The sequence below is a fragment of the Alnus glutinosa genome, chromosome 7, assembly GCF_958979055.1.
Source record: "Alnus glutinosa chromosome 7, dhAlnGlut1.1, whole genome shotgun sequence".
Lineage (NCBI taxonomy): Eukaryota > Viridiplantae > Streptophyta > Magnoliopsida > Fagales > Betulaceae > Alnus > Alnus glutinosa.
In genome coordinates this window covers 7,236,996-7,258,222 of record NC_084892.1, presented here as the reverse complement: position 1 = coordinate 7,258,222, position 21,227 = coordinate 7,236,996, and the positions used below count along the sequence as shown (strand labels likewise).

The 21,227-nt window shown below is 36.2% G+C and overlaps 2 protein-coding genes across 2 annotated transcripts; one reads left to right on the top strand and one right to left on the bottom strand.

Moving 5' to 3' along the window:
• Nucleotides 1-5,944: 5,944 nt before the first annotated feature.
• On the top strand, nt 5,945-8,433 carry LOC133872704 (rhodanese-like domain-containing protein 9, chloroplastic). Its single transcript, XM_062310275.1, has 6 exons — nt 5,945-6,095; nt 6,441-6,691; nt 6,825-6,975; nt 7,848-7,933; nt 8,022-8,126; nt 8,216-8,433. Exons 1-6 carry the CDS (start codon nt 6,055-6,057, stop codon nt 8,284-8,286), a joined length of 705 nt encoding a protein of 234 aa, XP_062166259.1. The 5' UTR covers nt 5,945-6,054; the 3' UTR covers nt 8,287-8,433.
• Nucleotides 8,434-9,103: 670 nt separating this feature from the next.
• On the bottom strand, nt 9,104-20,845 carry LOC133872703 (uncharacterized). Its single transcript, XM_062310274.1, has 9 exons — nt 20,182-20,845; nt 19,289-19,429; nt 17,683-18,063; nt 16,061-16,165; nt 13,107-13,247; nt 11,268-11,471; nt 10,874-10,966; nt 10,606-10,717; nt 9,104-9,488 (listed from the first exon to the last, which is right to left on the bottom strand). Exons 1-9 carry the CDS (start codon nt 20,677-20,679, stop codon nt 9,445-9,447), a joined length of 1,719 nt encoding a protein of 572 aa, XP_062166258.1. The 5' UTR covers nt 20,680-20,845; the 3' UTR covers nt 9,104-9,444.
• Nucleotides 20,846-21,227: the final 382 nt, after the last annotated feature.

Below are 21,227 nucleotides of genomic sequence, written 5' to 3'. Positions count from 1 at the left end.
CTACTTACACGACAAAGATAGCCACACAACCATTTCTTCTTTGTTGAAGGGGGCCGCACGGCCATCCTTATCGGCAAACAACCATTTCTTCTTTGTTGATGGTGGCCGCACGGCCATCCTTATCGGCAAATATGAGATTTTCACTTGGCAATTTTTTGTGGAGTGCATAAATCATGAAGAACTTGTGAGGTTCACAGGCAGTTATTTCTTTCCAACATCGGATATATATGTTGGGACACGTCCACTTGTTAAAATTTATAATTTTGGTAAAAAAAAAAAAAAAAGTTGCATTTTAATTTGTAGGGAGTTCATTCCTTGTACTGTTTTTATTGGTAATTGATAATTAAAACCTCAAATTAATTCCAAATGTGAACTTGAGAAGATGTTATAATGTACTTTACTATAGTGAATTTGTTCGAAGTTAATTATCTTGTGGTATTTCCTTCAAAAGTGAAAGGTTTTACACATATATCAGTGTGCTTTTGTGTATGCTTGATTTACTTTTTAATTGGATTTTATCTTGGTTTAGAAATTTTGATTAGAACATATTTTGAGAAGGATATATCAGATTTTTTTCACATGGGTGAGTAGCATTTCATTGCAACATAGGTGTAAAGACATAAGAATCTAAATATTGAGCTAGGAAAACGATCACATTACTGCTTAATGCTTATGGTATAAAGTCGAGGTCTCGAGTTTGAATTTTAACTTTACTCGTGTTGTATGATCATATATTCGAGAAGAATGTTAAAATATTAATTCAAATAATTAAATTCATCGTCTCCTATAAAATATTAATGGTATTTTGTAATTAAATTGTTGAATTTTTATCGAATATTAATTCAAATAATTAAATTCACTCTCACCTTAGACTTTAATTTCTTAAAAAAAAAAATTAAAAAATTGTTTCGTCTTGTATTCTCAGACCAACAAAAAGACAAATAAATAGAAAAACTATTTGAGCCGCGATTGCCGGATTTCCTGAGGGGGAAAAAAACACATGGCAGTTTAACTGAAACAGTAAAGTGAAAGAGACGGGAAATTCTCATGCATGAACATGATGCATCGATCATATATAAATTCATATCACAAACGCTATATACATATGCATGTATACATACATACATACATACATATGTATTTCGTTCTTGCTTGTACAAGCTATGACATCAAAAAGAAAAAAAAAAGGCAAAATCATCAGGAGGCAGGAGGGGAATCCGATCCTGATCAACAGAAATAACTGTTCATTCGCCGCCGATCAGAAACAGATAAGCCCTGAAGGCAAATATAGTTGAGCACCCAACAACAATTTGACTTGAAAAAACAACTTATAATTCTGAAGTTTTCACACCATTAATTCCGATTTCCGAGCACATAGAAAGATGTTAAAGAAAGAGTAAACTTGATCAGAACCCTTCAGGCATGCATCAACTTCATCAGAGAAGCAGAAAACAGTGAATAAAAAAAAAAAACTAGAGACGAGAGAGATTTGGGTTAACAGGAAAGTGAGGAACCAGAATTGGTGGTGGAGCTTTTGTTTCAACGAAATTAGGCGTGATCAGACGCTGACTAACTGCATCTACGCCGTCGTTTGAGGCCGGAGAAGGGCGATAAAAGCAGCAGCAGAAGGATGCTAAGAACCCCATATATGCTCGATCGATCTCTTTCTTCTCTTTGATTGATGCAATTTTTGACAAAAGAAAATGTGGTCAGGTTCCAATGGATGTCCCAAACGTCATAATCTATCAAGGATATAAAGTCAGCAGCATGCGCTCTGAGTCTCTGACTAATAATAGCCAGTGATATCAATAAGGAACATGAATGATACCCTCTTTTGATAGACCAAAAAAGTTCAAAAAAAACTTTATTCTTGGAAAAAGAAAAGGAAAATATATAGTCACAAAAGTTTATCGACCAAGAATCATATTTAATTTATAAGAGTATTGTCTGTTAAAACAGTTTTTGGTTTGGCGACACAAGCTTTAAAAATGGAGGATGATCTCTTTATGCAAAACCAAATAAGCAATAAGAGTGCTTGTTAGGGGTGCCAATCGTTCCCACTCCGATGCTTAAGTCAATTATTTGGTAAAATAAAGACAGTGTTTCAATAACAATTTTTTTAGTTAGAGAATATCTGAAAGTTGGTTTGTATTTATAGTGAAGAGGTGAGACGGTTAATCCCTTGAAAAGAGGGGAGAACGTCTCTCTGATCGTGGTCTCCAAAGTGTGGGGTACTACACGTCCCGGAGTGTAAGTCTTCTGATAATCCGGAACATGTATACCCACGATCGGATTGGAGGCTTCTTTGTGGATCGTGGCTGAGTATCTCGGATCGTTGTGGCTTATTGCTCTTTGACAAGAAGTGGGTTTAGCCCTACATTAGACTCGACCAGCGAACCTTTTTTTTGTATTCAGGGTGGGCCTTAGTTGGAATTTCAAGCCCACTCTCCTTTTGATAGGGATTATCTGAATTCCAAACTCATGGACCCAAATTCATTTAGGCTGGACAGACTGTCCGAACCCAATCTTATGTGGTGGGCCTGTTTGGGCCTCGGGAATAATAATTCTCCAACAATGTTAAAAATTACATTTTTATCTTATAATTATTTCATAATGATGAGAAGACGGTTTCAATCAATTTTTGTTAAAAAAAAAAAATCAAGAGTTGATTGAAAGTATCACAGCATTATTGTGAGATTGTTGTGGAATTTTATAAAATCTATTGTATGACTGCATGAATAAGCATGACCAAAAAAAAAAAAAAAAAAAAACATATAGTATGACTGCATGAGTATCTCTAAAGCATCTTTGTTCTTGTTTTTCCAAGTTAGGAGAGAATACTTAGTTTGGTGCGGTAGATCAGTCCAATGTTAGAACCTAATATTTAATTGGTCATGTGTGGACATGCTTGGGCTTTGGTTAGAGAATTTCTAAGCTTAACATTCTAATATAAATTAAGTCGGCCTAAATGAGTTTTTTATTTTAATTGGAATTAGTGTTTTAATTGAAAGGGCATCAATGTTTTGATTGAAAGGGTATCTTTGATATATATGAGGTAACCTTTAATAAAAAGATACTTATGGTTGTCTTTGGATAAAAGTAGGGGTGTAAATCCGGAGCGGGTTTCCGGGTATTGGGTAAAAACCAGGAACCGGCTCCGGGTCCCCGGTTTTTTTGTTTTTAACACCCGACCTCTGGCCCGGATACCCAGTTTTATCTGGGTACCTGGGTAAAAACCGGTTATCCAGTCCGGGTGGTATTCTAAAAAAAAAAAAATATATATATATATATATATATATATATATATATATATATATATATATATATATATATATATATATATTATTTTGGACTTATTTTAGTATTGGACCTAATTTTTTCAACTTCATTTAAACCTTTTTATACCAGTAATGCCTAAAATTGGAAGCAACATTAGACAAACATAAAGAAGGAAAAAAAAAAGTTAAATGTTTTTTGTTTTTGTTAATGAAATAACTATAAGCTACATGTTTTTGTTAGTGAAATAACTAGAATATGCAGCTTTAGAAGAAGTATTTCCCAGCCATAATTTTGATGCACCATGGTTCAGAAGAGAGATTTAGGAGCCACTCTTCGACTCTTCATGAGTGATATCTGTGCCACTTAAAGCAGAGACAATTACCAACACAAATGAAATATCAATTAATCCTGATCTGAAAAAAACCTGATCTAAAAATCTCCTTCAAATAGACAAATATCCTTCAAATATTTGCTTGTTCTGCTTCAAAAATACCAAATCTGTAGAGAAATAGAGTGAACGTGAAGAGTGAGCGACAAGTCAGAAGAACTAAGAAGAAGAAGAAGAAGAAGGCTGGACCGTTTGGTTACCTAGAAGGCCGTGAGTCGGGGAGGAGTCGATGACGAGTGGCGAGCGGCTGAACAAGTGAAGGGTAGACTTTTTCAGTTTCAACGTGATGCGGTGAATCGGTGATGGAGAGTGAAATGGAGAAGGAGATGATTCAGAGAAGTTGAGCGGCGGCAAAGTTTTGATTTTTGAATGGATTTTTGTTTGAAGATTGAAGGTGAACTTGAGCGGTGGCAGTGAGTAAAATTAAAGGGTCTTTGACTCTTTTGAGTTTTGATACTTGATAGGGCAACAAAGTTTTTAAGAAAATGACAAAATGCTCCTCCCCCTTCCTAAGCCGTGTAGTATTAGGATAAAAGGGCAGGGGGTAATTCTTCTTTTTTAAATTAATTAACCTACCCGGAGCCGGGTACCAACCGGGTTTTCCGGTTTCCCAGATACGGTTTCCCAGCCGGTTATATCTGGTCCGGATTTACACCCCTAGATAAAAGAGTGTATATATATGTATGAGAAACCACATCTCTTCTTCAAGCTAAAAGAGCTTAATTTCGTTCTGATCTCTAAAAGGATCATATGTTTTCTTCACTTAAGTTTTTTTGATGCAAATTTCTTCATCTCAAGACATATGGATTTCAAAGAGTCAGGGTAAAAGTACACAATCTTCCATCCGTTTATAATTATTGAATTCTTACAATGTGGGATTAGAGTGGATTATGAAATTTGTCCAAAACGGCCAATGAACCCAAATAACACCTAGAAGTGGGTGAATAGGTGTTTGCAAATAATTACAACCAACAAAATATTTGCAACCACATATATTATCATCAAAATTAAATAAAGGAGTAAAGCAACGAGGCACAACAATTTCAGTCTAAGAAGTTCTTCTGTGAGATATCCTATCATTAGTCGAATTTTCTAAGTTGTAACCCTAATCTAACACTTGCACAGTTACACGACATTTTTCTGCATTCTGTCGAATATCATTAGAACGGTATTTGAGTATTGTTCAAACGATAAGAACCATTATGCCAGTACATGAACAGTGTTTGAATGGTCAACACTATCATAATGGTATTTGACCATCGTCTGAACGGTATCATTGTGGCAGCTCAAAAAATGTTAGAACAATAAATTGTTCATCATTTCCTACTTTCGAAAATTTTCATTTTTAGTTTTTATAGGGCTTCCAAAGGTTCTAAACCTCCAAAAGACTTGCCCTTTCCTACATTTAACAATGTTTAAGGCTTATAGTCGATATATTTTTACAATTCAAGTATAAATATCCCAACTTTTCATCTCTATCATTTTTCTTTCACAGAAAACTCCTCAAAACAACCTAAATCTACTCCTTATAAAGCCTAAGGCTCATCTTTGGTGCCATCTAGTTCAGGTAAAACATTGTTAGGATTTTTATTGAAAAAAGTATACATATTTTTCGTTCCTATACGCTTTTCAAAACATACACATGTTATCAACCCTACCAAAATGTAAAGGCAGTAAGTTTATAGGCGAAATAACTTAGCTATGGGTGAAAGATTACCTGCCTTGGACTCAAATCTTCAATAAAAAATAAATAAATAAATAAATAAAAAAAGAGAAAAGAAAAGAAAAGAAAAAAAACCTCTCATTTCCTTCTTCCTCCATTCTCCTTTCACTCTCTCTCTCTCTCTCTCTCTCTCTCTCTGTGTTCTAGATGACCAAATGGTCGCTAGGTTTCTTAAGTTGGCTTAAATAATTCATCTTTCCGTTTCTGCAACTTCTGAACTTATCTCATTCGCATGGAGTTTGTCATCGTTAGAATGATGATCGTGTTGTTCGAACAATAGGGTTTTTTAATTTATCATACATGGCTTCACACCATACCCATAACTTTTAGGGATATAATTTTTTTTTTTGGAAATTTTTAAAGAGTATTTTTTTGTCTTTGGCACAAGGGGATATTACAAGTAGATAAAAGAGAGAACTGGTAAGGATAGTTTCCCGCGTTATAACTTGTGACTATCATAGTTAAGATCCTGAGGACAAACTGTTAAAAACGGATTTTCACTTCGTGAACTCTACAATATCCAGTTGAGTTCTGCCTGCCACGTGGCAGAAACCCATTACCCCTCCTAAATTTCTTGGGCCACTCTTGTCTACGGTCCGTTAAGTTAGACACAGTCCACAGAGAGAGAGGTAGAGAGAGAGAGAGAGAGGATAAACCACTTGGAATGGCAGGCATTGGTTGTTCATCGACTCTCTCTTCGACAAGGTAAATCTCGTTTTTTAGCCATTAAATACAATGTATGACTACGCAAATTCATAAGTTCTGGCTTATTTTCTTTTCTTTTCTTTTCCACTTTAGATCTCAATCTCATAGTCATACTTTGGGTTCAGTTTCTATTCCAAGAGGAAGAAGTATAATAATGTAGAATTTCATGTTCCGTTTTCAAGTTAATTGGTGGGTCTTATCTGTTTGGATGCTGAGAAATTGTTTTGTTTTCTTGAGCTTAGTTTTTTCAGATGCTTTTATTTTTAAGTTTGATTATCATATAGGTTAGCCTGATATAATGAATCTACGAGCATGGGAGTAAGGGATTAAAGGTTGTGTTTTCAGCAACTTTCGGACGTCTTGGTTGGTATCAGAAACTCACAGTGGAAGGGCCGCGCCATGGAAACCACTTCATCGGAAAATTTTGAAAATTAGAGCAGAAGTGAATTATGTGAATGCCGAAGAAGCAAAGAAACTGATTGCCCTCGAGGAATACACAATTCTGGATGTTCGGGACAAGAACCAATATGAAAGAGCTCATATAAAATCATGTTATCATGTGCCTATTTTCATTGAAAACCAAGACAATGATTTCGGTAAACCTTTCTTTCAATACACTGTTTACTGTTCATTCTTTATGCCTCCTGTAATTTAAATATTTAAACTAAGGTATTCTGAATTCCATAGCTCCTTTTGGGTTTTCCTTTAGCTGTCGATTTATTCGTGCAGGTACAATTATTAAGAGGACTGTCCACAACAATTTTTCGGGTTTATTCTTCGGGCTGCCATTCACTAAACCCAACCCTGATTTTGTGCCATCCGTTAAGAGCCAATTTCCCCCTGAAAGTAAACTCTTACTTGTATGTCAGGGGGGATTAAGGTTAGTTTCTGATTTGTTGCTTAAATGTTTAACTGTCTAGTGTTAGAACATACTTCTCAGCTTCCACTATCATCCTAAGTTGATAATCAATGCTAAAACCCGCTTAGTTTGGTTATTAGATGAATGATTGGGACATGCCCTTCGGAGAGGCCGATCTTGAATTTCGACCTTTTGATTGTGCATTCTTTGTTCTTTCTTCTTAGGTTAGATTGAACTATTAATAACTTGAAATGGGTTTTTGTTCTTTCCTTTTGACATTCAACCTTATGGCTTATACCAAAAAAAATAAAAAATAAAAATTAGATTCTTGAACCAAAACTAGCTAGTTACTATTGCAGTATAGGTGAAGAGAGAGTAATGATGCTTAGAATATATATTAGATAAATTAGTCCAAATAATTTTGGACATAGTCTATACAAGTAGCTGGCTTCTGGCAGCAGCTTCTTCTAGTTACTCAAGAGGGACTAATAAATTTGGGGATATGATCAAGTGCTAAGAAATACCAAGATACCAAAAAATATTTTTCATGCATTTGCTGTGGTAGGAGACAATAAACTGAAGCCAATCATTTGGCCAATTGTAATTGGGAGTAGATTTAGAATTTATTCTTCAATGGCAGAGTGAATGAAGAATAACATATTGCTTGAGTAAGATTTAGTAGCACAGTTATCTCTCTACTTGGAACACCAGATTATTGAACGAATTTCCCCAAGTTGTGTTCATAACTAACCTTTGTTTCAAACTTTCATCTTTTGACTTTCTCAAGCACAATTAAACTATGAGTGTACATCCTTTTGGTTCCTTCTTTTACTATACATTTTGCCTAATGTAGAAACCGTTTGACAGGGTTGTGTTTCCTTTTCAATGTCAAGGTCTAATGCTGCTGCTAATAAGTTAGAGCAAGCTGGTTTTCAAAACATTGCATGCATGACATCGGGCCTTCAATCTGTGAAACCAGGTTAAAGTTTCATTTTAATACTTTGACTGAATATCACTCATCCTATAATATTTGTAGATAAAGAAAGAAAAATGACTTTTGTTTGCAGGAACATTTGATACTGTCGGAACGACCGAGTTGCAGGATGCCGGCAAAGCAGGGTTAGTCACAATTCAGGGAAAGATCTCAGCTGTACTTGGAACAGCACTTGTCTGTAAGTTCTTTAAGAGCCATTTGAAGTTAATACGCTGATATGCTTCAACTCTTTTTAAAAGATATCTCTTTTCTTTATGAATTGTGCAGGCGCATATCTATTCATTACCTTCTTCCCGGAGCAAGCAGAGAAGCTGTTCCAACTTGCCCCAGTGAGCTAGGCTTCATAAAATCCTTAAAATTTGCAGAGTGGGAGGAGAGCCTGTTAATATGTGTAACAGTTGCATCATTTGTTGATAGTAGAAACTCATTTCCATTGAGAACTCAATGCCTTCATTTTTCAAAGATTGCAGCCTTTTTTTATTTTATCATACTAGTTGCCGTGTTTAATGAAGTGGGAACTGGAATTCCATGAATGCAGACGCAATTCGAAACCCATGGCATGTCTACTTTTCAAGAGAAGAGTTTGGATACTCATCGGCCATCTGTGTTTCATCACCTGATTCTTTTTCGCACAAAGCTAGCTGTTCTTATAAATTGCCCATCATTCAAGGGTCTTGGTTGTGAGAAGAATGTTTCTCTCCAGCAGAACCCTTTCCCAGTTTCTACTGCGAGGCAGAAATTGTGATACTATAGCCTGAGAAGCAATCATTTGAAGTTCATTAAACAGCAACGTTTATATATATATATATACACACACACACATAAAAGCATATTCAAGCTTTTTCATTACTAATGATAGGCGATAAACATTCAATAATAGAATTATCATACTTTAAAACAGCATGATTGAAGGTAAATCAAAGAACTTGGAAGAGTCCAGGAATCGATTTGATAGTAGGGTAGCAATAGTTCTCAAAAGAGGCCAATTCACATATTTAGCAGTTTTCCCCCTGAATTAGTTGGGCCCTTCGGTATCTTGTTAATATGCTATCTCCAATCATACCCGGTCCATTTCCCCCCACCTCTACTTGGATTGATTAAACCCTAACCATTTCAAATTCACCCCAAGAATAGTAAACTCAACCTCACGACAAATAGGCAAAACTTAAAAGCTTTTAGAAATTCAGCATGCTAGACCAAGTGGGGAGAAAAAAAAAATACAAAGCTGTGAACCTAGGTTAACAAAATACAGTAAGATTTTCTTTTCTCAAAAATAAAATATTACAATGAGATTAGCAAATGTATCTTGAATTTATCCTGTGCACCAGTGTCAATGCACATATGGCTTTAGCATTCTGAAGTACATAGGGTTGATTCTCTGCTGCCTGCAGTACCACCAGAAATGGCTACAGGAACTTGATGAGGGTCGAAAATGAAAACCAGAGAACTTACTTCTGTACCATCCTCAACTGTTGCCACAGCATCTTCATAATATATTAGTCACCTTGTAGGCAGTAAAGCTGGCGGATGTTTCCTGAAGCTGTCACAATAATAAAACAAATTAAACGGACCTCGTTTGAATGTTATACAGGACTACTCTTCAGCACTAGAAGAAAAACACAAAATAAATAAATATCATAAACTAGTTCTTTTCTTCAGCAAGATTTCAACCTTAGACCCATTTCTGCAAACATAAAAGATAAGGGAAGAGAAACTCACAAAAATAAAAGAATTGCATTCAGTACAAGTTTTTATGCTAGAGATCAGATGAAAATAACAGGTTTAGAATGTAGGGTGCCGAGGAAGGAATAATATTCTGTAAAACCAGAATAATCCCACCAAAAAATTAGGCACCAACCCATATCCGCTTACTCTGCTTCCAAGAAATAGCAGAACCAACAGTAACTAGAATCTGACACTGATCTTGGCCCAAAACAATACAGAAACCACCTCTTGGAAATACCTAAAATTGCACAATTTATATCTCCAGAACATGAAAATTCTAGTATGCAAGACAATCTTACATACATTAGTTAAAGAAAAACAAGCCCAGGGGAAAAAAAGAAAAAGAAGAGTGAGAGAGACAAACAGAAATATAAGAGCGATGATTCAAAAGTTTTAAATATGTCATAACATTTTATCGTCCAATTTTTCACACAAAGTAATGAGCGATGATTTGAGCACTTCAATAATACATTTCCTCACATACAAAGTAAGCCATGCTTCTTTGGAAATGCAATACTATAAACTTTTGCTTATATTTTCTGAATAAACAAACATTCATAATGTATTATATGGGTAAAATTTGAATAGCAGAAAACTATACCAGCTCTAATGAATGATTTGGATAGTAACTTAGTAAGCAAGAAAGAAAACCTAAACTACTTAAAAGCACAAAAAGGCACATCAGATAAGCAGTACAAGAAGCTGAAAGCCACCTCAACTAAAATTTAACTGAATAGAATTTCAATTTTCTAAAACATGGTCAAATTATAAATGAAACAAACAAAAAATACTGAGAACACGGTAATTTTCACTCTGTTTAGGAAACAAGTATGAATAGGGGTTCAAGAGGAAGTCCAAATGCATATGAATTTCCTAAGATTATAGACTCTGTGCATCAATAAAACAAAAACAGATGAAGAGAACATCATTACCATATAACCAGTCTTTGAAATATACATGGAGTGCAGATGATAACTCTCGTTTCCGATTTTCTTCAAGGGGTGCTTCCCTCAATAATTGTTTGATCTCCCCTAAATTCTTTTGCTGAAAGAAAAAAATCATTTAGTTAAAGCCAACATGGGGAGAATCAACTAAGATTACTAGTCTATTCTATAGCAACACTCCCATACATAACTCACCCAGATACTAAAATAAAATACCCAAGCATCTCAATTAATCAGCGGGTTTCAGTGGACATACATTTCTCTGTTGAGCTGCCAAATAAGCATCTGGTAATAGAAATGGGTTGTCTTTTGTAGACCCAGAGGATTCACCACCAAACCAGTCCGGAATCTGTGCATCAAGGAAAAACAGAGGCATATAAAAATATAAAATAAGTTCAAGAAGAGGAAAAAAAAAAAAACCCGCTATGTCCCCCACCCCAGAAGGAAATCATAAAATAGCCAACTCATAGACATACACAAACACACACACCACATTAAAAGAATGAGGGAGAAAACAAAAAACAGAAAATGTCCAGAAAACTACAAAACCAACTTTCATACATTATTCAATTTCTCGCTATCTCACCAACATATGCAGCATTTAAAAAGACTTCCTCACCAAGTTAGTACAAGAAATGTAAAAAACATACCAAAAAATTTGTGAACTGGTCAGGGTCCATGCGTGTGGCGGACTCAGCCTGCACATCAGAGACACCTGCAGGATGAGACAATGAATCATGTGGATCAACCACTCCAAGTGCCAGGGGTTCATCCCATTTATTGATTTTAGCATCAACGCCAACTTCATTCATGTGCTCCTCCAATTGAGAGTAAAATGTATTGTATGGTGCCACCTGAAAAAAATAGGATAAACAAAAGAATTTTTGAAAATTTAAACATCAATAAAACATAGAGATAGAAAATACAAATTATATACTCATGCTTAACAAAATAAGTAGGGTGAGCACCGACCCAGTTGGTCAGTGTAAGCAACATGAGGGCCAAACCAACAATGTCATAGGCAGAATCCAACCACAAAACCAAACCAATTGTGAAGTAGAAACTCAACCAAGTCGAACCAATTAGCTATCAGTCGGTTTCAGTTCAACCAGTAAACTCGGTCGGATTTTTGGTTTTTGCTTTTACCTGCTTGGGCCTTTCATTTCACAGCACCAAACAAAAATTAAACAACCCCATGCAAACATTTACATGGATATACTACACAGTGCACAATATATATATATATAAGTTAAACTAGTGTAACCGAGATTGCAAACTGAAATTTATTGAGGAAACCAGAAACGCAGAAAATGTCAATGGAGACAGACGCATCAGGCGTTGGATTTGAGCCTGGTGAGAGAGCCTTCTTGCGCGCCACAATGAAGATCACAACTCAAATGGGTCCAAAGAGTCCGAAGGGGTCGAGAGCTTGGGAGAGAGAGATTGGGGAGGGGGCTCCAGATGAGACAAGCAATTGATTAGACGTCTTTGGTTGAGGAGAGACAGATTTGGGAAATGGGATTTAGGGCTGAAAGGGGATGCAGACGGGAATGACCAAGTGGTTCTGAAATGGGTGAAATGCATAGGGTTGGAATTTAAAGCCGGTGGTAAAGAAGCTAAGAAGGGTAAGTCAGAAAGTTGGGGTATTTATAAATGGATGTTGGTATGGCTGGTTTTGGTCGGGACCCCAACATTCACCACTGACACCCAAACCAACACTGACAGTTTTTTGACGCATGGAACTGAAACTGACTCGCCTATTTGACTCATGGAACCGAAACCCACTAGCCGTTGGTCAGGTTTTTGGAATCCATGCTCACCCCTATTCATAAGATGAAGGTAAGTTGCTCTTGGTCTAATTCATTTTTTTTTTTTTTGACACTGGATTTATTTCATTCAAAATCAGTTTACATTGACAGCACTGTGCAGGCAGATCTACTCTTTAAAGTTCAAGACTATGAGGAACCAATTGGCCAGTAGGTGTTCCTAAAGCGTAAATTTTTCATCACAATTAGAAGATAATCAAACATCAACAGAAGAAATCAACAGAGTTTGGATGCACATGATAATTGAAAATTTTACCTTGCATCATTTGTAACAACCTAGTTGTCCATTATGTAAATAAGAATTACCAAATAATGAAGAAGGGATAATCCAACGAAATCCTAAGGCCCCTTGTAGAGCAAATATCAAGCCAGATCACACAGCAACTTCAAATAATGAACCAGTCAACTAAAGACCTCAGAGAGAACTATGCAAGCAGAAGAACAAGAACAGAGAACAAAACCACATTCTATATCATGAAAAAAAATCAAGTGTTTCAATTATAAACTCAATATGTTCAAATTTGAGAATGGTGATAGACATAATGCATAAGCACACATGGGGACCTTTATCAATTGTAAATTTCTTCGTTAATACAACATTATTGCCAGTTAGTGCTGGCTGGCAACTTAGTAGGGTAATGGAAGTAGTAGTGGGAGACACACCTGCAGCTTATGGTTATCGCCAACAATGAGCGGTCGCTGGTTTACCCCCAAAAAGAACACACATTCACGGCAATTTGCAATGCAGATTCGCTTCGCTGCTGTAATCACATGAACCCGTTCACAATGTTCAACTCTTACAGCCTGTAAAAATGCATCATTTGAGATGAATCCATCTCAGTTTCCATACAAATGATGTTTTTCATTCATAATCACTAAGAGTCAAAAGTTAGTGACATTGATCACTTGACATGACAGCAGGCAGGATATGCCAGATATGTTACTGTATTTAAAATTGAAATGTTTTACACCAGTAAAAGAAACACATACAAAAATGAAGACATTAGTCATTTATTAGACAAAGAAATGTTGCATAAACCAAGTATATTTATTGCAGGGCAAGCATTATTTTGTTTGGCAACCTAACCAAAAAATGATCAAATAATGGACAACAGCAGATATGGCATCCAATCTCAAGAACTAAGTATAAATGAAGACTGAAACCAAGGCAAACTTTCTAAGTTTCAAAAAGACCATTTGTATCAATGTTCCAACATTCACTAGTGAATCATGAATCAACAGCATACCCAAGGATTAGATTAACCAGAACAGACCCTTTTACTCGTGATAACCATAATAATATTACGAAAAATGCTGCACCAACTTTTTTTTTGATAAGCAAAATACAAAGCAAATGCTGCACTAACTTTCAAGCGAGAAAAGCAATGCTATTATACAATTAAGCGAAGGTGACCAGTAGATAAAGGAATAAAACATCAACTAAGGAGAAACTTTCCAGCTCAAACCGACACAGTCGGTTTCTTATAGTTTTGAGAAGTGTTTTGGATTTTGGGTTTTGAAACGAGTGAAAATTGACAATTGTTTTGGTAGGGCCCCATTTGAAAAATATGTGAGGTCCACAAAAGAAAATAAGTCTAAAGAAGTGTTTCTGAAAAAACAAAAAAAAATTGATAAGCGTTTCCAAAAAAAAAAATAATAATAATAAAGTGAAAAAAAAAAAAAAAAAAAAAAGGTTGTTTGAGCTGGTCCACAGGTGGTGGATTCATTGCGGCAGCCACCACAAAAGTGATTTGGCGGGATCCGACAGGGCTGCCAAATGGATCTAACGGAAACTGAGTCCACTAGACAGTTGTGGTGGCCACCATGGGGGCTGCCAGACGAATCAGGTGGCTACCATGAGGCCACAAGATGGATCTCGCAGCTACCAGCAGGGCCGCCAAACAGATTGGTGGCCACCGCCACCACCAAGCGAGGCTACACCTTTTTTATTTTTTTATATGTAACAAGCAACATCTAGTCATCTACACCTGAAAAAACAAGCCTTTGTTTTAATACATTTTTTGGAAGTGTTTTGTGAAAAAAAAAAAAAAAAAAATTCTTGAAAAGAGTTTAATAGTTTGTTTTGAAAAGTGTGTTAGTAGTAGGGGCTATGTCTGAAAATCCGTTTGGATAACTGATATTTGATAAGAATTTTCAGCATTTGAAAAGTGAAAAAAGTTTTAAAAATTTTTGCCAAGCAAACCCTATATTACTAAATTTACGAGTGCTTGATAGCATCATCGGTGTAGGAAAGCGATTCTTCCCAAAATAACTCTAAAGCAATGGGAAAAGCTACATGGAAAAATAAATTCAATGATATTTTTCCATCAAATGATTGCCATGTGATGTAATCATTTCATGTTGACTCCCATACCCATTGAACTTGTAAGATGTTAGAAATTACTATTTCTACATTTTACTTTAAAAAAATTAAGAAAATTATTAGAAAAAGAGAAAGGGTGAAGCATAAGTACACCAGAGATATGAAAAGAAACCTTAAAAGAAAACCCAAGAAACACCGATAATGACATGGGAGACAGGTAAAATACGATATGGATACGATGATATGGTAATTCTAGAAAAATTAGGACATGATACGGAAAGGAAGCCCCTGTTTTTTTATTAAAAAAAAAAAGATTTTGGCCCCAAAAAAGTATCCCTTCTGTATCTGGAAAGTATCTCAGCCAATCAATCCATGTCCACCCTGTATCCAAATTTCAAAATTACTTATTCTATTGACGGTCATGTATCTAGAGATATCCATGTTTGACACTAATATTTCAGGGGTTTTTGAGTATCCAAGCTTCATAAAAGAAAGCTAGCTTCTGAAAGTTAAAGCATCCAAAACGTCAAATAAACAAAAAGAGAAATAGCCCAAAGCAGAGATCCACACAAGAAAGCAAATGCAAGAGGAAAAGCTTAAGACCATAAATGCCAGAGATGCAACACAGAGAGGCAGCTTTTTGGCGGCAACTAAGTAAACAATTTTTTAGATATTTAATGGTATCCGACTTAACTGAGTCACTTTAAGGTTGAGCATCCTTTGGTAAAATCAATGCTGGTGTTTGAGAAAATTATCACCCTAGAATGACCATGTTTGATAGACAAAGTTAAAGAACAGCTTGTTATAGCATATATCCTTTGCTAGAAGTCAGGCACCTGAAAATTCACATGCACTTAAAAAGCGAGCTGCATGGTATTTATCACCATAAAATGATTCAATGTATCACATCCCAGCCAATGAGAGGCACCAACACATCCTTCCTTCTTCCTTCGAAACTATTAAAGCAATTTTTTTAACAGATCCTGACACTCATAACGATTTATATACACAATATTTATGGATCTAATGGTAGCAGAATACTTTTCAAGGTGATTAATTTATTAGAAAGTGTCAAAGAGAATGAACTCATGTAGTAAACAGGAAGTATATAGATAACACAAACCTGAAACAAAGTAGAATGCCTCAAAAAAAAATTTAAAAAAAAAAAAAGCTTAGTTGAGTTGAATTTTTTTTTTTTTTTCTTTCTGAAAAAAATAAAAATCAAAAATCAAACATTGGAGGATCCATAAACATGTAGTACGAAAACAGTAGGTACTAAAATCTTGGCTATTACCTTGCCAACTGCTCCAAGAACTATAGTAGTATCAGAGCTTCCGTAAATAGTGGCGTATCTCAAAGGTGCTAAGATGTAAATGACAGAATCATGACAATTTAGGACCTGAAATTGCAGGTACTATGTTAGTAGCAGGGCAACATAGAAAACAGACTCTTTTGAGGAATGAGAACACAAGTGAATTATCATACTTGTATGTATGACATGCAAGACAGAAATTTGGTTGTAACCACAACATGAATGACACAGATCTTTTCCTAAATACATTGTTAGGTTGTAAAAACTTAAATCTAAGGACAGATTAATATTACTATGCATTTTTAACCTTGATTTTTAAGATACCAACTCTGCTTATTTTACATCCTAATAAATAATGAGATATCACCAGAAGACCAGAGGTTTTAAACTGCCAGTAGTGAGACTGGAAGTTCTACCAAGTAAATAACGCAGGAATGCCCATAAAGTTTGCATCATCATCACTCTTTTCTCCATCTCAAAAGTTGATATCAGTCTCCATATAGACCCTAGCAATTTGCAGTTAGGAAGATATTTGCTTTAAAATTATATAAAACACCAGTCGGAAGATATCCTGATGCAGCAGAACACAGTTGGGTGGAAAAATAATATCCTCTTTTGAACCCTAAGGATAAAGTTATATTCTTTTATACAACATCTAAAAAGATCTTTTGGTCCAACAGAAAGTGTCAATCGGTATTTTATTCTATATCTTTCTTTTATTTAATCTTCTAGAGTTGAGAGTATTTAGTAATTTCTGGTAGTACTAATTTAAGCCAATAGTTGTGGCGAAAAAGTCTTTTATTAGTAGCTGAGTGTTGCTGAGCTAATGGGCCTTAACATGGGGTCTTTAACTAAGTTGACTAGTTAAATTAGTGCTACAACATTGGAAACCAATATGTCATGATTTTCTTTCAAATGATGCAACAAAATAAGATACATTTTTATGTTGTGGGGCTCAAGCCCTCACCCATCTCTCACTGTTATGTCAATGCATAGATTTAATATCTTCAATATCTAAAAAGAGCTATATTATTTTGGACAGGTAAAATTGTGTCACAGAGCGGATAAAAATAGTAAGAGAAAGACCAGTAAAATTTATGGCATAAAAGAGAATAGCAAACATGCATAAAATAGAATAAAAAAATTAAAAATTACATAACAAACAACAGAATTCGTAGGTCAAATTCAGTGGGGATCCTAAATTCTAATCCATGTATGTTAGATATGATACCCCGATATGAGCTTAAATGTAAATACCAACAGATTTTAAGTACAATCCACAATTAAATTTACTTTCAGATTGGAATATGGATGGGAACAGAATCCAGAAACAAGGGTCAAGTATCCAAGTATTTCTAACTTAAAAATTCGCATGTAATAACCTATGATATTATAAAATTCAACTTACTTAGTATTATAAACCTACTATGCATAAGCGATCCAGAAACTAATCAGATTGAATCTACCTCAATCCAAGTTCATTCATCAACAATCAGATCTCGATAATTCCGATTCACGTTCTAGATAGAGATGTAGGATCTGTTAATAGGCAATGACATGTAACATTTCTTACCAAAATTCAACAGGTGGAAAGACATACAAACCTTTACAGAAGAACCTTTAAGATCAGATGCATGCTTTACAAGGGATGACTTAGAGACCCCTTCAATAAAACTAGGACCTCTAGCACTTGGTGAGGCCTTGACTAAATTTGTGCAGGCATCAGCCATAGCAACATCCTGATCAGAGGCATTTGGTGGGCCATTTTCTTTTGCAGAAGCTCTTTCCGAAATATGTTCCAAAGCAGAAGCTATATTCTGTAGAAGCCAATCATGAACTTGGGCTGCAGGAACAGGTACATCAGGCATGTCGGGATCTGAATTTGCAAAAAATGGAGCATGTTGGCTCAACTGATTTCCTTCAGATCCCTTATCACCAAATTGAATCAGAAACCCAAGGTGCTCGAATCTATCCATAGTCAAAACCTAAAACAATAGGGTGAATTAGCACATTACAAGGAGGCCAGAGAAATACTTGCAAAAACAGACAAATCAAAAATGCCACAAGACAAATAGTAAGATTACTAAGTGAAAGCAAACCTGAATAACTTAAAATCATTTGGACTTGGGAGTCAAACATGCGATAACTCCATAATTACATTTTCCACTAACAGGAAAAGTAATGATTCCATCCATATAAACATAAACAGCAGGTAAATTAGCAACATAACTTGTTATGTCCAATACAGCAAGAGAGTGGCCCAGGTACTTCTACCTTAAGTTAGTCATTGAAAAGTCAACAAATGTATTTGAGCCAATCAATAAGATTCATGTTCAAGTCATTGCCGGGAAAACTTGACAAATAAAATGACATTAGAAACAGTGTTCCACATGGCTTCAAATGTATTAGTCTAGGGATTCTTAGAAGATTCCAAAGCATTTCCTAGGACTCCCAAGTATGTACAAAAAAATTGTCCACATCTTGCTTTCGAAGTAGTTCCCTAAACCTGCTTTAAAATTTCAACCTCCCCTGCAGAATATGTAATATAACATGAACTTGTGTTCAAGCTGCAATTATTTATTAAGGAAGAAATGAAGTGGATTTCCTCTCCTCAGCTCTAGGATGCTCATGGATCCCCCTTTGGAAGCATTTGAGAGCTATTTGTTGACGCCACATGCAAATCATATATCTAACATAAAGCTATTTGGCCAACAACAATAATGCCAAATGGTGATAATGCCTTTTCAAATTACAGATCTCGTTATAGACAGAACTATTTGCAGGGAGATAATGACTAAGATGCATTGCTTTCTCCTAAACATGCCTAAGATGCACTGTCTTTTCACAAAGCGCATGGTATTAGCCAATTTGCATTGCTAGTATCCTATTAAACCAGATGGTGTGACAGTGTGGGGGGCATGGGATTCATAACTCTTCTATTAGTGAAACTTTGTGCATTGTTGATATTGTTTGAGGTGGCACCAAGCAGTGGTTGGACTAATACACAGAGCACAGGTCTGGGGACAACCAAAGCTTTTTCTCTAATTGGGAGAAAACAAACAATGGGCAAAGGTAAAAACGAAAAATTCTAGCACTAAATTGAACATATTTAGAACATAATTGAATATGTACAAAATATGAAAAAGAAAACAATGAAGAAGTACAAGCTCCATCAAACTATGCATGGAAAGAAAAAGCAGTTTCACAAACCAGGGATTCTTCGCCGTCCCCCTCCACAGGCTCTGCTAAGAGAGAGAGAATGTTAGCCAAGTGCTTTTGTAGATATGATAACTGATGGGCCTCTTCATCAATCTGTGATGGCATAAACCGACGGCTGTTGCTACGTACAAGCTGCCATATGATGGATATCCAAGCTTAGAACTAGTTTGACTAAAATCAATCTAGCAAAAATTAAAGTTTCTAGTGACAAATTTGAAATCAAACTATAGCAAAACACAAAGACACAGTGAGATCCAGCATTAAGAGTTTTAGCTGAGGCAAACATCATAAGATATGCCTAAAGATAACAAATTGAAATTTACATACTACATAATTCATTAAAATTGAGATTAAACAGAACCTTATCCAAACAATTTGGGTTAATCACACGAATCCTACTTCCAAGCATTCAACAAATAAAAGAGCAGAAGACTGACATATGAACAGTTGCAGGTAAATACATTTTGTCACTACATATAAATCCTAACCAATGTGTTGAAAAAAAATTGCAAATCTTCCTAACATGTTAAAACAATCGAAAAAATAAATGAAATATTCAATATTCACGGAAAAATTTGAAACAGTAATAATTCATGTGAATTCCTTTTGAAACAAATGCACAAAATTAACCAGAAATTCTCACCATATTTTAGAAACATATGACAAAAAGCAGTTGAAATATTATATCCAAGCAAACTCAATAAAAAGGTCCTACACCGCATGATATCAATACACCGAATTCCTCCCTAATAACATTGTAATACACAAAAACCAGCCAAACAATTTCAAATTGCAAATCCCTACCAAATAACCAGCATTCCAACGCGCATTTAGAAATCAAAATTGAATTCGCATTTCGAATTCGCAGCGACAAAGAAAATGACCTGGAGCGGCGAGAGGGCGGACAAGTAGCCATCGAAGGCGGAGGTGGACGGCCAGACGTCGGCGACGGATGCGGAGTCCTTGTGCGTCCTGGGGAGCAGCTTCTTGTAGGACTGGATGTAGAGGAAGAGGAGTAGATCATGGACATCGGCGCCGGCGGAGTCAATCTCGTCGGGTCTGGAGTGGACGAGCGGGTCGGAGTCGGAGTGAAGGATGGAGGCGAGGGTGTCGAGGACGAGGCGCGCGTGGGCCGGGGAGATCTGGAGGGACTCAGAGAGCGCGGCAGAGTCGACCCGGCGAGTCGTCGCGGCAGAGGAGGAGGAGGAGAGGAGCGTCTGCTTGAGGGGGATTAGGGTTTGGGTCGGGTCAGTGAAGATGAGCTTCGGGATGGGGAGGAGGCCATGCTCGAACGGCTCCCGCCGAGGGTGGAGAAGAGAGACCAGGTTCGGGTCTTTTGCCGAGGACGACGAAGATGTTGAGGGTTCAATGGGGTCGCTCATGGCTCTTGGATAGGGAGCGAGCGAGCGAGCGAGAGAGAGAGAGAGAGAGAGAGACTTTTTAGAGCGAGAAACAAGAGATTGGCGTTGCAGATCTTTGAGAAATGAAAATTTGTGAGAGAGGAGAGTGAGAGGGAGAGGGGTGGTGGGGATTAGGTGTGTGGAGGTTCAGGGTAGAGAAACTGCTTGGCTGTGTGTTATAATGTTATTGGATTGATGGGAGGAATGTGAAATATTTAGCTTCTTTTTTTTTTTTGTAGTATATTTATGAATGAAAAATGTTAAATCCTTTTTTTTTTACAATAAAATTTGATAAATATCACACACTCGTCCAACGGACCTACCCATTTCACTGAGTCAACAGTCTAGTAAAATAAAAATGGAATAAATGGAGTTATGCAAGGAGAAATGTGAAATAAATTTATTAATGTGATATAAATTGATTACTATGTGGTTCTTGGCCGGGAGTTATTGCATTCCGAAAATTCGACTACTATTTTTTATGGGCCAGTTGTTTAGCGAACAATCGCAACTATAAGAGTCGTGGGATA

What these genes read in the sequence shown, in the direction of transcription:
- LOC133872704 (XM_062310275.1), top strand. Translation starts at nt 6,055, where the DNA reads ATGGCAGGCATTGGTTGTTCATCGACTCTCTCTTCGACAAG. An exon ending in AAACCAAGACAATGATTTCG is followed by an intron (nt 6,692 to 6,824) that starts GTAAACCTTTCT and finishes TTATTCGTGCAG; the next exon opens with GTACAATTATTAAGAGGACT. An exon ending in ACTTGGAACAGCACTTGTCT is followed by an intron (nt 8,127 to 8,215) that starts GTAAGTTCTTTA and finishes TGAATTGTGCAG; the next exon opens with GCGCATATCTATTCATTACC.
- LOC133872703 (XM_062310274.1), bottom strand. Translation starts at nt 20,679, where the DNA reads ATGAGCGACCCCATTGAACCCTCAACATCTTCGTCGTCCTCGGCAAAA. An exon ending in GCGATAACCATAAGCTGCAG is followed by an intron (nt 11,472 to 13,106) that starts GTGTGTCTCCCA and finishes TATTTTTTTCAG; the next exon opens with GTGGCACCATACAATACATT. An exon ending in ACCAGTTCACAAATTTTTTG is followed by an intron (nt 10,967 to 11,267) that starts GTATGTTTTTTA and finishes CTTGATGCACAG; the next exon opens with ATTCCGGACTGGTTTGGTGG.